Raw genomic sequence first — 14545 nt, forward strand, 5'->3', positions numbered from 1 at the left:
GACACAAATCCCCAATGAATCTAGCATTTTTTCTGAGATTATTCAGTGCAGGCAATAAATTTTTTTTTGTTTTTTTTGTTAGCTTAGCAATAGCATTGCAAAATTAAACTGTAATTATGATCAGATATTAATTCTGTCAGCACTTAATGCATTACTTGCATTGGTTTATTAATTAGTTTAGAGGAACTAATGGTGAAAAATTTGTTCTACAACATATAAATCCATTTATTGTTACAGCATCTATCAATCCATCCTCACAACCAAACACCAATCCAATTTTATTCAATCAATTCATCCATTTTAGAGCATCCATCTATCCATTTTAGAGTATTGATCTATCCATCTTTACATCCTCCACCCTTCAACTCAAATTTATGGTATCCAAATTATTAACATCCATCTATCCATCTTCACAACATACATCCATCCAGTTTCCAACCATTTTTAAACCACACATCCATCTATCCAGCCTCACAAACCATCCATCTATTAAATTTTATTCAATCAATTCATACATCCATTTTAGAGCATCCATTTATCCATTTTGAGTATTGATCCATCCATCTTTAGTTTCTCTACCCATCAACTCAACTTTGCAGCATTCATCCATGTTAACATCCATCCATTCTTACAACATCCATCTATCTAGTTTCCAACTGTGTTAAAACCACACATCCATTCATACATCCACCCTCACAAACCATCTATTAATCCAATTTAATTCAACCAATTCATCCACCCATCCATCCATCTTGGAGCATCCATTTATCCAGAGTATGGATCTATTCATCTGTACATTCTCCACCTATCAACTTTACAGCATCCATCCATGTTATCAACATCAATCCATCTAGCCATCATCCATCCATTTATTTTCCAGCAACCTTTAAAACCACACATCCATTCCATCCGTTCTCCGTTTTTAAAATGACGTATGTATCCATCTTCAAATCATACATCCATCTTAATAGAATCCATCCAAACATCATCCACACAGGATCCATCCATCCATTTTAGTGTATTGATTTATTTATCTTTACATCCTCCATCCATCAACTCAACTTTACGGCATTCATCCATGTTAACATCCATCCATCTATCCATCTTTACAACATCCATATATCTAGTTTCCAACCGTGTTTAAATCGCACCAATCCAAACCATCTATTAATCCAATTTTATTCAACCAATTTATTAATCCATCCATTCTAGAGCATCCATCCATCAAGAGTATTGATCTATTCATCTCTACACCGCATCCATCCATGTTATTAACATCAATCCATCCATCCATCATCCATCTTTACAACATCCTTTCATTTATTGTCCAGTCTTTAAAACCACACATCCATCCATCCATCCATACATTCATCTTTATAGAATCCATCCATACAGCATCCATCCATCCCACAGAATTTATCCATTTTTAAACGGCATCCACCATTTGAGCTAACATGTTAAAGTTTGGATAACGCGATACAAAATGTTATTACACTGAACTATATCCCAGAGAATGCATGAAACTATCCTAGTGAACTGTACTGTATCTAATCCATACATGCTGCTTTTGAACAGGCTCCAGAATGTATTAATTAAATTACTGTTCAGGCTAACCACTGGCAACAGTAACAAAGGGGCTGGTACACACAAACACACACATTCACACACAGATCAGATAATGAGAATACTGATGGAAGCAGCACTCAACCCTATATAACAATCAGTCTGGAACAAATATTTGCGCAAAAAAATACAAAGACATATGGCCTGGCAGGGATAGTGTTATTGCTAATATATATATATATATATATGAAGCCATTGCTAAGTGTCACCACAACATTAATTAGCTCCCTTACTAAAAGTGCGAGGAGAATTAATTACTTTTTTTTTTGCAGGGTTTGTTGACACAGAGAGACCCAATTTGCTTCCCTGCCAGCCAAGAACACTTGGGTGCGTAAATACTCAATTAAACTTTTGTTTTGCAATGGAAACCAAATCGCGAAGATCTTTATTAGCACATTCGCAAGAACACAGTCCACAGATCTGGCAAACTTTTTAGCATAACAAAACTTCTGCGTGCGTGGGTTTTAAAAAACACTTCATGCAAAAACATTCATGTCAAGCATGGGGGAGGTTCGCAAAGAGTGTGAATACTGATAGGGGTTTGTGGATGGATTACGTTGAGGTGACCTGAACGAACTCTTCGCACTGCTCATAATCACTGCTTCTGCCAGGGGAGACTCTCTCATTTCTATGTAGCAAGCAAGACTGCAATCGCTCATGAATTCCAGATGAGGAATAGGAAGCAGCGAAACGCCATGAGAGCGCAAAGAGCTTTTTCTTGTTTGCTCAAGATTCATGCTGCAAGGCGTTTTGTTCTGATTTGGCATGGAGAGCACTTGAGTAAACTTTGCCACGGAGGGAAACCTCCACGAAAGAGAGCAGCGAGACTTAACGGGATGAATACTTAAGTTGTACATTAAAATATGACACTATAATGCTCACGCCAGGGAATTAACTGTGGGATTAACAAACTAGATAATGCTTCTGAAAGAACTGACTGATGTCAACATGCAGTACTGTGAACAAATGCTTCTTTCTTAAAAAAGCTTTTACCCTTTAACAGGCATCATAACCACCTGGTTGACCTTTTATTCATAGGTTATCAATATTACTTGAATTCCTTATTACTATTTATCAGAATTTATTATTCAAAATGTATTATTCAGTCTATTATTCAGCACATATTTCAACAAGACGTGAGACAAAAATATACATTTTCAAGGAGTGAAACTTGAATAACTAATAACATTTATAATAATAATAATAATAATAATGATAGCAATTACAATAAAAACAATAATAATAATAATAACAAAAACTACAACAATAATAACAACAGTGACAATAATTATAAAACAATAATAATAATGATAGTAATATTATTAATAATAATAATAATACCATTACCAATAATAAATAATAATAAATAATAATAATAATAATAATAATAATAAACTACAACAATAACAGCAATGAAAATAATATTAACAATAATAACAATAATAATGATAGTAATAATAATAATAATGATAGTAATAATAATAATAATAATAATAATAATAATAATAATACCAATAATACTAATAATAATAACTATAATAACAACAACAATAATAATAATATCAATATCAATAATAATAAACAATACTAATACTATTACTATTACTAATAATAATAATAATAATAATAATAATAATAATAATAATAATATAAATAATAATAATAATAATAATAAATATTATGAACAAATGACTACTTAAACAGTCATCAAATACCAAGGTTATTACAGTTTATTACAGCTAGTGCATTTAAAATTGTTTTTGATAACAGTCAATAAAAGTGAGCTAAATAAAACTTTCCCAATGTATTTACATTGTATTTAGATAAATGGATGGATAGTAAGATTATTAAAATGAATACAAACCAGAAATATTTCTAAAAACTGAGACAAATAAAAAATAGAAAAATTATAATAAACTAAATATACTAATAAAAAACCTATTTGAAAAATGTAAAACATGATTGCTTGACCATTCTGATCAGTTGAGTTTTGATCTCTTTTAAAATTACTATTGCATTTCATTACGTTTAAAAAAAAAAAAACATTCCACCATTACGTAAGCGTAATAATTCATTCAAAACGCACATGAACACTTCAGACGAAGGCTCTTAACTCTGATTGGTCCAGGAGTCTGTATACGCATGCTGATGTGTTTACGGCCAATGTTTTACATCAGAGACATCAGTCCTGCCATGTTTGTTGTCTCTCTTTAGCCGGCCAAGTCCCTGTTGTGGCGGAGCAGGCCTTAGCGCAAGCCTCCGGGGAGAGTTGCTGTGTCTAATTGGATAACTCTTACTGTGATTCACCACAGTGCTCTGGTTGTTCCTGTCTGACACAGCCTGCCCTCCATTTGTTAAATTAGAAGGCAACGATGACAGTGGTGAGAGGAGCGAGGAACAGAATGGAAATACATACATAATCGCACACTTCCCTTTTAGAGCCGTTTCTACACAGCACTTAATGCAATTTACAGCAACTCAAAGCAGAGGATTGACGAAAGAGAGAGGAAAAGAGAGGGAAAGTTGTCACTATATATAAAACTAGTCTTAAAGTAAAGCCCACATTTATTTGATTAATACACATCTTCTGGTTCCATTGTGATAGATTTATCATGAGCGTGGCTTTTATTTCAGCGGAAAATACAATATATGCAATAATTTGAACATGTACATTTAAACACATATAAATAAAATGAAACTTGTATTTGAATAATTGATTAATAATAAAGTAGTAAATAATAAACTTTTTTTGTAAAAATATTTTGAGAAATTACATTAATATTTATAAATGTATATTTACATATAACAGTTCTGTCTGGTTCTCAAATCTGGTTCTCAGCTGATAGTCGTGCGATATTCTGCAATAACAGCACTCGTACAGCCTCTTCACTCTTATGCAGTACTTATGTGTGTGTGTGTGTGAGTATGTATATATATATATATATATATATATATATATATATATATATATATATATATATATATATATATATATATATATATATATATATGTATGTATATATATATATATATATATATGTATATATATATGTATATATGTATATATATATGTATGTATGTATGTATATATATATATATATATATATATATATATATATATATATATATATATATATATATATGTGTATATATATGTATGTATGTATGTATATATATATATATATATATATATATATATATATATATATATATATATATATATATATATATATATATATATATATATATATATATATATATATATATATATATATATATATATATATAGTTTTCCATGGAATTTCCCTAATCAAAATTAGCATATAGTGTCACACCAGAGGACAGTTCTCAGTGAAGTCTGGTTTATACTTGATGCATTCAAGTCATCGCTGTGTTTGAGGAGGTTCGATTTGGGTGCGCGTGACATAATTTCGGCCGGCGGAGAGCATGATTTTTTTTTTTTTGAGACTTGTGCAAACAGTTTGCAGTTAAACTTCAATAGATAAAACTGTCCAAGATATGAACAAAAGCAAGTGATGCATCAAAGTTAAATTTAAAAAAATAATCTTGAATGGTTATAAAAAATCTTTAGAATCATTAAAATATTTTATAAAAATAATTAAAAAAAAACTTGTTAAAAAAATCTTCAATACTATTAATGATATGACGTAATTCCAGAAAAGCCTGGTCCGTTCCGTGAGGTGCACTCGCAGTCAGTGGATGTCTGCGACGCAGCACCAGGAAAAAGTATAAATCAGGCTTGAGTATTCATGAGACAAGACACACATCAGAACAGTTTGTGATTTGGCTCAAAAAAAGTAATAAAAAAACGTAATAACAAGTAAAAGTACTTTTTTTTAACAAAAGGTCCATGGAAGACAACGCAACCTTTAAACATGTATTGCATTTTAAAGGATGGCAGTACTAATTATTCATTTTGCCATATGTGACAGTGAAAATGCAATGTCATGTCAACAACCCAATAAAAATAAATAAAATAATAATAATAATAATAATAATAATAATAAATAAATAAATAATATATATATATATTTTTTATAAAGCACTCTACATCAAGAAAAGTGCTACAAAAGGAACAAAGAAAAAATTTCAAATCAAATACCAACTAAGATTTACACAAACACTAAAAGAAACGTAAACATTAAAAGAATAAAATCTTTAAAAATATCTTTTTACACTTCTGATTTTCAATGCAGGGCCAAAAAAAAAAAAAAAAGCTACAGACAATATTTTGAACCTACAACAGATTTAGATCTGCCTAAAACAAATTTAAGTACAGAGAGGGAGAGAGTGTTTTCAGATGACTGGCTAAAGGAAACCTGATTGGAGCGGGGGAAGAAACTCAATCAGACTCAAAAAGTGCGAAGCAAACACCTGAAAACTCCAAAATAGCTTGTACTTTCTTCAGAACTCAGATAACCTCATCTGTGGCATGTATGTAATTATCTTGTCGTGTTTTATAATACTACCATGGCAACAGACACTGCTTCACTGCTTCTGCGGCTGAAAAAAAAAGAAATGATGATAAATATATATATATATAAAAAAAAGTTAAAACTTAATTTAGACCACTTTGTTGTTAATAACAGAGAAATTATGATATATTCGTGCGTTCAACCGAGTCCGTTTTGTGGATGAAATCACTTCCAGCAGAGGAAATTAAAAGAGGGCCTTTAATTAAAATGCATTGTCCAACAAGAGCAAAATATGACTCTTAAAGAATGATAGCAAGTGCTGCGCTTTCATCTCCATGTTAAATATTAATGCAGCATCGCAAGTCGGAAAACTCGGGTTCCATTAGACTGACCTGAGCCTCCCACTGCCTTCATTCATCCAAATTAGCATGAAGGTAAAAAAGTGCTAACTCGCAGACGCTTGAATGAAAGCACAATGGGATCCGCGCTAGCTCTGGCAACTGAAGATGAAAAAAAAATGGTTAAATATTTCTCAGTTCATTTATACGCTTTGATTGTCTGTGAAGTTCAAGTATGACGAAGAAAATTGCACATCGGTTCCCTCTTTCGCTAGCAAACTGGTACTTAAAGAAATCCTTCTGGGCATAAATTGGGCATAGATGTCCGCTGATGACGCCCTTGAATGAGATTCCTTCCCAACAGGAGGGATTCAGCCATATGAAATCCAAGAGCAACAGAAATATTCTTTCAAAATACACAGCTGGCTCAAATCCTGTTCTGGATTATTATAATTTGCTTATCCCCCAATAACGGTTGGGTTTAGGAGCGGATTTGGGTGCCTTCATTTTAAAAATCGCATATTTTTGTACGACTGAATTAGTACGAATTAGCCACTAAACTGACAAAACGTAAAAAGTTACGTTTCCTCAAGAGATCAGGCTGGAAATTCTTATATCTTACAAAATCATGTCATTCTATAATTTGTGTCATCACTTGTGACATACGATAACCAACTCTCAGGTCTGTTACTAACCAACCAATACTGTGCAAGCTGCTAAAGAGTTAGCCTAAACAAAATTGGCGAACATTTACTGCAGACAAACCAGTTTGGTATTTTTTTTTTTTTTTTTTTGCAGCTGAAGCTACTTTACTTTAAATGAACTTAACAAAAAGCATAAGGCATTAAGTCACTTGTAATATAACCAGTAATCATTGACGGTGGCAATTTGCTGGTCTTCATAATACTGGTTGTGTTGCTGTGATAACTGTAATATGCAGTATTTTTTTTAAGTGTTTTGTCAACAAAATTAAAAATCTCCAAGGTCCTCCAAGAGTCTTTTTACCATCTAATTTTCAATTGTCAATAAATGTAATGCCATTGTTGAACATTGCAATTATAAGCATTTTTTTCAATTCACTTTCAAATAATTTTGAAGTTAGGACAGCTGTCCTACAAAATTATGTCAAGTTGGAATGTTTCTGTAATAGCAACTTCCTTTGTTGTTAAGATACCATAACACAGAAAATGCTGCTGTAATAGCTTTTGTTCTAAGTGTAATCACATCTGAAACTGCCAAGGGTACCAATCAGATAGGAAATTTTAAAAGTTATCGTCTTTCTGTAATACACCACCTTGATGTAACCCTTTTGTTTTGATTTTTTTCTTTTATTTTTTATTTAAAACTTCCAACATTGTCTTTCCTCTAGCAAAAACCAATGTAAAGTGAGTGTCACATCATGTAGAAGGTACCATTCAAAACCTTCATGTCCAGCAGCATGAGTTTCTTATTAGGTCAATAAAGATAACAATAAATATAGTTATAATCTGTGCCTGATTGTTTTGAGGTCTCTTGATGCCCAAGAATAGTTGGTTTTAATTTCCAATTGCATCTTATGCATTACAATCTTTTGCAAATATGTTTTACAAAAGCAAATCTTAACTTGATTTGAGATTCCAACATGATCAAACGGCATTTCGTAACTTTTTGATTTAGTGACTAACTCGTATGATCTCATTTGTACAATTTAGTATGATTAGCCTATGCCCCAATGACAGTTGGGTTTAGGGCTGGAAATTCTTATATTTTACCAAATCATATCATTGTGTCATTTTTTTTCAATTGTGTCATTTGACAATCCACTCTCAGGACTGTTACCAAGCAACCAATACTGTGCAAGCTACTAATGAGTTAGCCTAAACAAAACTGCCGATTTTTAATGTAGACCAACCAGATCGGGACTTTTTGCAAGAGAAGTTACTTTACTTTAAAAATACCTTGCACAAAAAGTATAAGGCATAAAGTCACTTGTGATATAACTGGTAGCACTTGGCAGTAAACCTTTGTTGGTCTCCACAATGCTGCTTGTATTGCTGTGCTAACTGTAATTTGTTGCTTAGCCGTCTGTAATTACTTATAAGTGTTTTGTCATCAAAATGCAAAATCTACAGGGTACTCCAAGAGTCGTTCTACCATTTAACATCTCTGTTCTTCAATTTCAATTGTCATGCTTTCAAATAACTTTGAAGTTAGGACAGCTGTCGGGTCGCCCTTAAGAATTATCTGTCAAGTTAGAATGTTTCTGTAATAGCACCTTCCTTTGTTGTTAAGATACCATAACACACTTAAGAAATGCTGTTCCGTAATAGCTTTTGTTCTACATGTAATCCCATCTGAAATTGCCATGGTTACCAATCAGATAGGATAAGATTTTAAAGTTAGCATCTTTCTGTAATACACCACCTTGATGTAATCCTTTTGTTTTTGTTTTTTATTTAAAACTTCCAACATTGTCTTTCCTCTAGCAAAAACTCATGTAAAGTGTGTCGCATGTCTCATCATGTGGAAGGTAGTATTCAAAACCTTCATTTCCAGCGACATAACTTTCTTAATAGGGCAGATAACATTAAATATAGCGACCTATCTGCCAATTCTGGTTTGGTGGCTAATATATAGTGTGATTTTGTTATGGGAATAGTTATTTAAAAGTTGGCGTATTCTCTGATGCAATTTATGCATTTATATCTGTCGTTGTATCAGAATTGAGGTGTAACCTGCGTCTGAATGTTTTGGAGGTCTCTTGATGCTTAGGGATACTTTGTTTTCCTGTACAATTCCATCACATGCATAGCCATTTATGTAGCCCATTCAAAGTATACTCAACCACTCTATTTTTTTTTTAATTCAATCACAGAGTGCGGACATTCAGCATATACTTTAGAGTGCTTTTAACAATTGGCTCAATTAATCCTCTTGTCCCAAACAAAACAAATGTCTAAACAAGCCAAAATGTGCTTCAAGTGTACCTGTGTGTGCTTCAAAATTGCTACCGTGAGAGCACATTTAAAAGTATCCAGAGAACTTCTATATTCTCTTCTTTTCTCTAAGTACTTAGAGACCGCTTGGATCCAGACAGACGTAGACGACACGTGGTGGCGAGCTGCATTCACCCACCGTACAAATTTATCGAGCTTAAATGTCACAAGCAGACGGTTGCCCTTCTCAACCCCTGCGGAACCCTGTCACGAGTGTTGTAAAGAACACAAGAGCCTGGGGAGGCTATTAGAGTTGAAATCAGCCCCCCGGTGAAGGAATTATGCCCCAATAATACCAGAAAAAGCGGGAACAAGCAGACAAATGAGTGACCGTGGGAGCATCTGGGCTGTGAGGAAGGGGGGCTGGAGGCAGACAAGCTCAGTGATGTTCTCGACAATGATGCAGATGATCTAAGGGAGGATCACAATCAGTGGTTGGTTTGTTCCAGTTTTCGAGAATCCTTGGACGAACCACCAGAGTCTGGCTGGAGTAGACCAAAGTCAGATATGAGATGACAGAGGGCCTTTGTTTTTCAACAGAATGCAGACTTCGCTTCAGATTTGCCTCCTCATAATTAGCGTGTTGTAATTACAAGAAGGCTCTTTTAATAGCCTGTGTTGTGCGACGCGAGAATGCGGGTTGGCTCGGTGCACACTGGGTCATAAACCGCTCTCTAATCAGCAGCTATAACTCTGTTGCCCGGCAACCAGAAGTGCTCCAACATCTCCATGCAGCAACTGTTTACATTTCAGAGCAGTGTTTGGTGCTGACTGCACATGATCTTGAGAGGAACTTTTATATGTATTCCTCTCGATCTACAGGGAAACAGCGTGAAATAAAAATGTGCTATGAAAGCATGCAAGAGGAATCATGGGACCTGTTTCTACATGCAAGTAAACAGTTGCGTAATATACAACTCTTTGTTTGTTGTAAGGGTTTACCAAGAAGTCTCTGCTTGGAAATGAAATACCAGGGATATTTCAACCTAATACTGGGAAGTAAATCCACGTTTTTCGTCTGGGCCTTTATTATTTGACAATGATCATTAACATAATAATATAATATCAGACCCCCTAGATTTTCAAGATTTTTGTGATTCTTTGCAATAAAAATGGTGGTAAAGATTTTGTGGTGCTAATTCCCAGAATTCCGGACAATTTTGCGATAAAAAATATATATTAAAAAAATGTATTTATCGCTAAGAGTTAAGCCAAGTCATTTATCGATTTGATGTACATCACCTTCAATTCAGTCACATCCGGCAGTCGTCATCCTTGAACAAATCTCCATCATTGTAAGTTGCTTAATATTCTGTCCGTTCCACTGCTCTGTTTGTCAGATGTTTGCTTGAACACTTTCTTTTGCAGTCTGACGCACATCAAATGCACAAAATGCCTGAATTGTGCTAACCGATGTCTAATCGTGTCTTTGCAATGACTTCACAATGTATGTAATGTAATGTATGCAACATCTGTAAGTCTTTTAAAACAATTAATTGTTAACTTAAATAAATATAACTTGATTATATGATTTGAAACTTGATGTTTTATGAGATTTACATTTTATGTGATTATTTTGCGTATAAATTAAAAACTTTGCAGGACCGCAAAAATGTTGACTTTTTGTTGATTTTGCATTAGAGTCAGCTATCGTGGAATCACAAAAAACTAGGGAGTCTGGTAAGGTAAGGTAAAACTTGTATTGTCCCAGTAATATGATATTCTATATATATATATATATATATATATATATATATATATATATATATATATATATATATATATATATATATATATATATATATGACTTTCATATATGACAGCATTAGGTTTGGGTAATGTCAACCAATTTGGCTATGTACAATGTCTAACATGAAACATCGTAATGGATGATGGCATGGTCGTCGTAGGCGGCAGTGAATTAATTATTCATGAAAATTGAATAAACTCATAACAGATTAATTGTTTGTAGCCTACTGTTTCAGCTACCTGACACGCATGCTTTTTGTTTTACCCATAACCAAATCATAAATAAATAAAAGTTGCACACAAATTACCACCTGCCAATCACTTTTTCTGTGGGACTTCCTGGCATGAATAGGCAGAGTGATCAGTGTCGTTATAATGTCATCGACAGACTTGGTTGGTAAGAAAAGGTGCACAACCAACAGGAACCAACCAACAGTATCTGAGGCTTTCGCTAAAATTACTAAGTACAAGCGTGAAAGTGAAAATTGAAGAAGTACACTGATGCTGTGACGCGTTACTCAATAGATTAAAAAGACAGAAGAGTCATTAGATAGAGACAAGGTTAATTGAATATCATGTTTATCAACTTTGAGACGCGATCCAGCAGTACATCCTCGACAGACTAGCATCATCTATCGACCCAACCCTAGACAGAATGACATGTGAGAACATGACATGGCAAACGACAAAAAAGTTGACAATCAAAAACTCAAAATAATTTCTCGAAGTCTAAACTCCGGAAGGCAAAATCCTGTAATGTACTTGTTCATTAAATCACCCAGTCTCCTTGGTTTTTTTAACTCAGCTTAACAGCCGCTGGACCATTATTCTACACCACTGGACCTCTATTTTATTCCTTTCATTAGACAGCAATAACATTGAAAAGATGGATGAAAGAGAGAGACAGAAAAAAAACACCTTTTTTAATAAAACCTGACTTCTGTACTGCTGTAAAGTTTCTAAACTTGCCTCCAGACAAAACTAACATCTAACTTATCTCCATCCACCAACAAGGGACCAATAAAAGTAAAATAAACCATTCTCAATGCAAAGCATCAACAGTCCCTGGCTGAGGAGAAAACAGAGGTCACCAAGATAAAGAATCACTGTCCTTGGCTTTCCTTACAGTTGCCTAATGGTCTAAAGGGTTAATTATCTTCATTACCCAATGTGGCTTTGAAATTCAAGTATGGACACACCCAAGAACCAGCATTGATAATCTTCAAGAACAATACATCTGTCCAGTTCATGGGTAGTGATTGTGTTTTCTCTACACCAACACATTAACATCAGGGTGGCCTCGTGTTGTTGACCCCCTCCAGACAGCAGCAGGGCCAGAGAGCAGAGGACTGGGGCACAACAAACCAAACTTGTCGTCTTTGATTCACTGCCAGTGAGTCAGTGAGTCAATCCGACCCACTGGGAAAGCGACAGCACAGGAAATAAGGGTCAAACTGTGCTTTCCTCAAGGTGTCAGAGCAAAACATGCCACGCTTTGTTTACAGAGAGGTGACACTGTGGCAGAGGGGTGCACAAGTGAGTGTGCATATACGAGCGCTTGCGTGTATATCCAAGGGAGTGTAAACAAGCAAGATGGACTTTTTAAGCCAAGTGTAGGTTCAATCTGAACGGAAGATCTATGAATGCACATTTCAGATTGGTCGGTATTTTCATGGGGGCTGGAATCTGATAATGCTGCCTTTGAAAGAAAGATGTGGCTATATGTTTTGGGACTTTGTGCGATATTTTGTAGGTCTGAGAGACTGAGATGCGAGAGGGATGAAAAAAAAAGATAGATTTGACAAGGAAGACAGAAACACGCTCCTTGCAGCCTTAGGCAGTAGATCATATTGCTATCAGCACGGGGCTGTTCTCACTCTCTCGCCAAATGAGGGATAGAGGACAGAAGAAACAGCTGGCGGGAGTGTTGTTTGTCCACCAGGGCCCTTGGTTTCTGTGGGCCTTTTTGGCCATAATGAAAATGAAGAGAGAGATTGAGATCAGGGGCGAAGAGGATTTCATCAATCACAGCTTAGTGGGGAGAGGAGAACAAAACTGATAGCACCAGAGACATAGCCCTGTGGCACCCCCTGAGCTACACACTCATTCCTGCGCCTTTTGTCCAGCTCCCACTGATTTTTGGAGGACTTGTTCATTTGTTTTGCCTGAGATAATGCAACATGACAAAAGATTTGTGTACTCTCTTTGCTCACATATACTCTGGATGACAGGTACGGGCCTTAGCTTCAGGAGCTCAAGGCATGCTGGGCAGAAAAGAGATGATATTTGTTACCGGAATGGAACAAGATATCTGGAATAGTAAGTAATGAATTTCTGCTTGACATATGTAGGCTGGACACATATGAATTTCTGATTGTGACTGAGTGAAGACTGAAGTTCTGTTCTAGCCCTACTTCTACTTTTGGCATTATCTTATAAGGCAGATATCTGGAAGATGTGATCCGCTCCGGGGCTGGCCTTAAAGACAAAAAGTTTCTGCATAGAAGTTTAAAGTAGCTTAACATGAAAGCTTATTGTTTCGAAGGCAAATAATTAAATAGCCAACTTGAGTTTTGCAAAAATGGCCACAGTAGATGTGGATGGGTTTATAGTAGCATTCTGGTGCTGATTTGGCCAAAAAGAAGGTATCCCAAGAGAAAGCCAATGCTTGCTGTCGTAGGGCATACTCCCCGTAAGTACAGTGGGAAGCTGTGTTTTGTACTCACACTACAAGTGTACCGCACCAAAGCCTGACCGCACCATGCTTTTGCACACCTCTTCCAACCGGGCCAGGGCCGGCCAACTGAACAGCGCCTTGGCCCGATTCGGAGTACTCACACTTGTCAAACGAACTGGGAAATGCGACTGGGCATGGTTCGGATAGCATAGTGTGAGTACACCCTTAGACTTTCTACCAGAACAGAACCAATTATGCTTAAAATGCTGCCTTGGTGGTTTGGAACAGATTCTGAGACTGAACAAGTAAATCTAGATTTCAACCAAACTTACCTTCTCTTTCCTCTGTCTTGCGCTTTCCTCTGCAGACACCAGAGTCTTGTAGTAGGAGCTTCTCTCTGCAGTGAAGTGAACCTTAGATAGGGCATTTTCCACCAGAGCCACAGACAGATTCACGCCCTCAATGTGAAGCCAGCCAATGAAGTTCCCTGCTTTATCCATGCTCTCCACTTCCACTTCCACCTGAGAGAGAGAGAGAGAGAGAGAGAAAGCAAAAGAGTGAGTTAATGTACTGTATCTGGGATTAGCTGAGATTCCATTACTGTGGCGGCAGAGAAAGAGACTTTGTTTTAAATAGACAGATCACTGGAGGAGACTGAGCTATCTATTGATCGTCCAGACGGCTCGTTCTTCAGGCAACTCGGGGGGCCTTCAGCATACCCCCTACTCATCTCATATACTCGCGAGC

General features: G+C 35.5%; 1 protein-coding gene across 2 annotated transcripts in view; it reads right to left on the reverse strand.

Annotated features, from left to right (window-relative positions):
- snd1 (staphylococcal nuclease and tudor domain containing 1) overlaps positions 1 to 14545 on the reverse strand; it is a 297580-nt gene that overhangs the window by 82947 nt on the left and 200088 nt on the right. For both annotated transcript variants that reach the window (NM_182865.3, XM_073945610.1), the window contains exon 17: positions 14131 to 14319. In NM_182865.3, coding sequence (NP_878285.3) covers positions 14131 to 14319 — 189 coding nt within the window. The remainder of the gene's footprint in view (positions 1 to 14130; positions 14320 to 14545) is intronic.

The sequence above is a fragment of the Danio rerio genome, chromosome 4, assembly GCF_049306965.1.
Source record: "Danio rerio strain Tuebingen ecotype United States chromosome 4, GRCz12tu, whole genome shotgun sequence".
Classification (NCBI taxonomy): domain Eukaryota; kingdom Metazoa; phylum Chordata; class Actinopteri; order Cypriniformes; family Danionidae; genus Danio; species Danio rerio.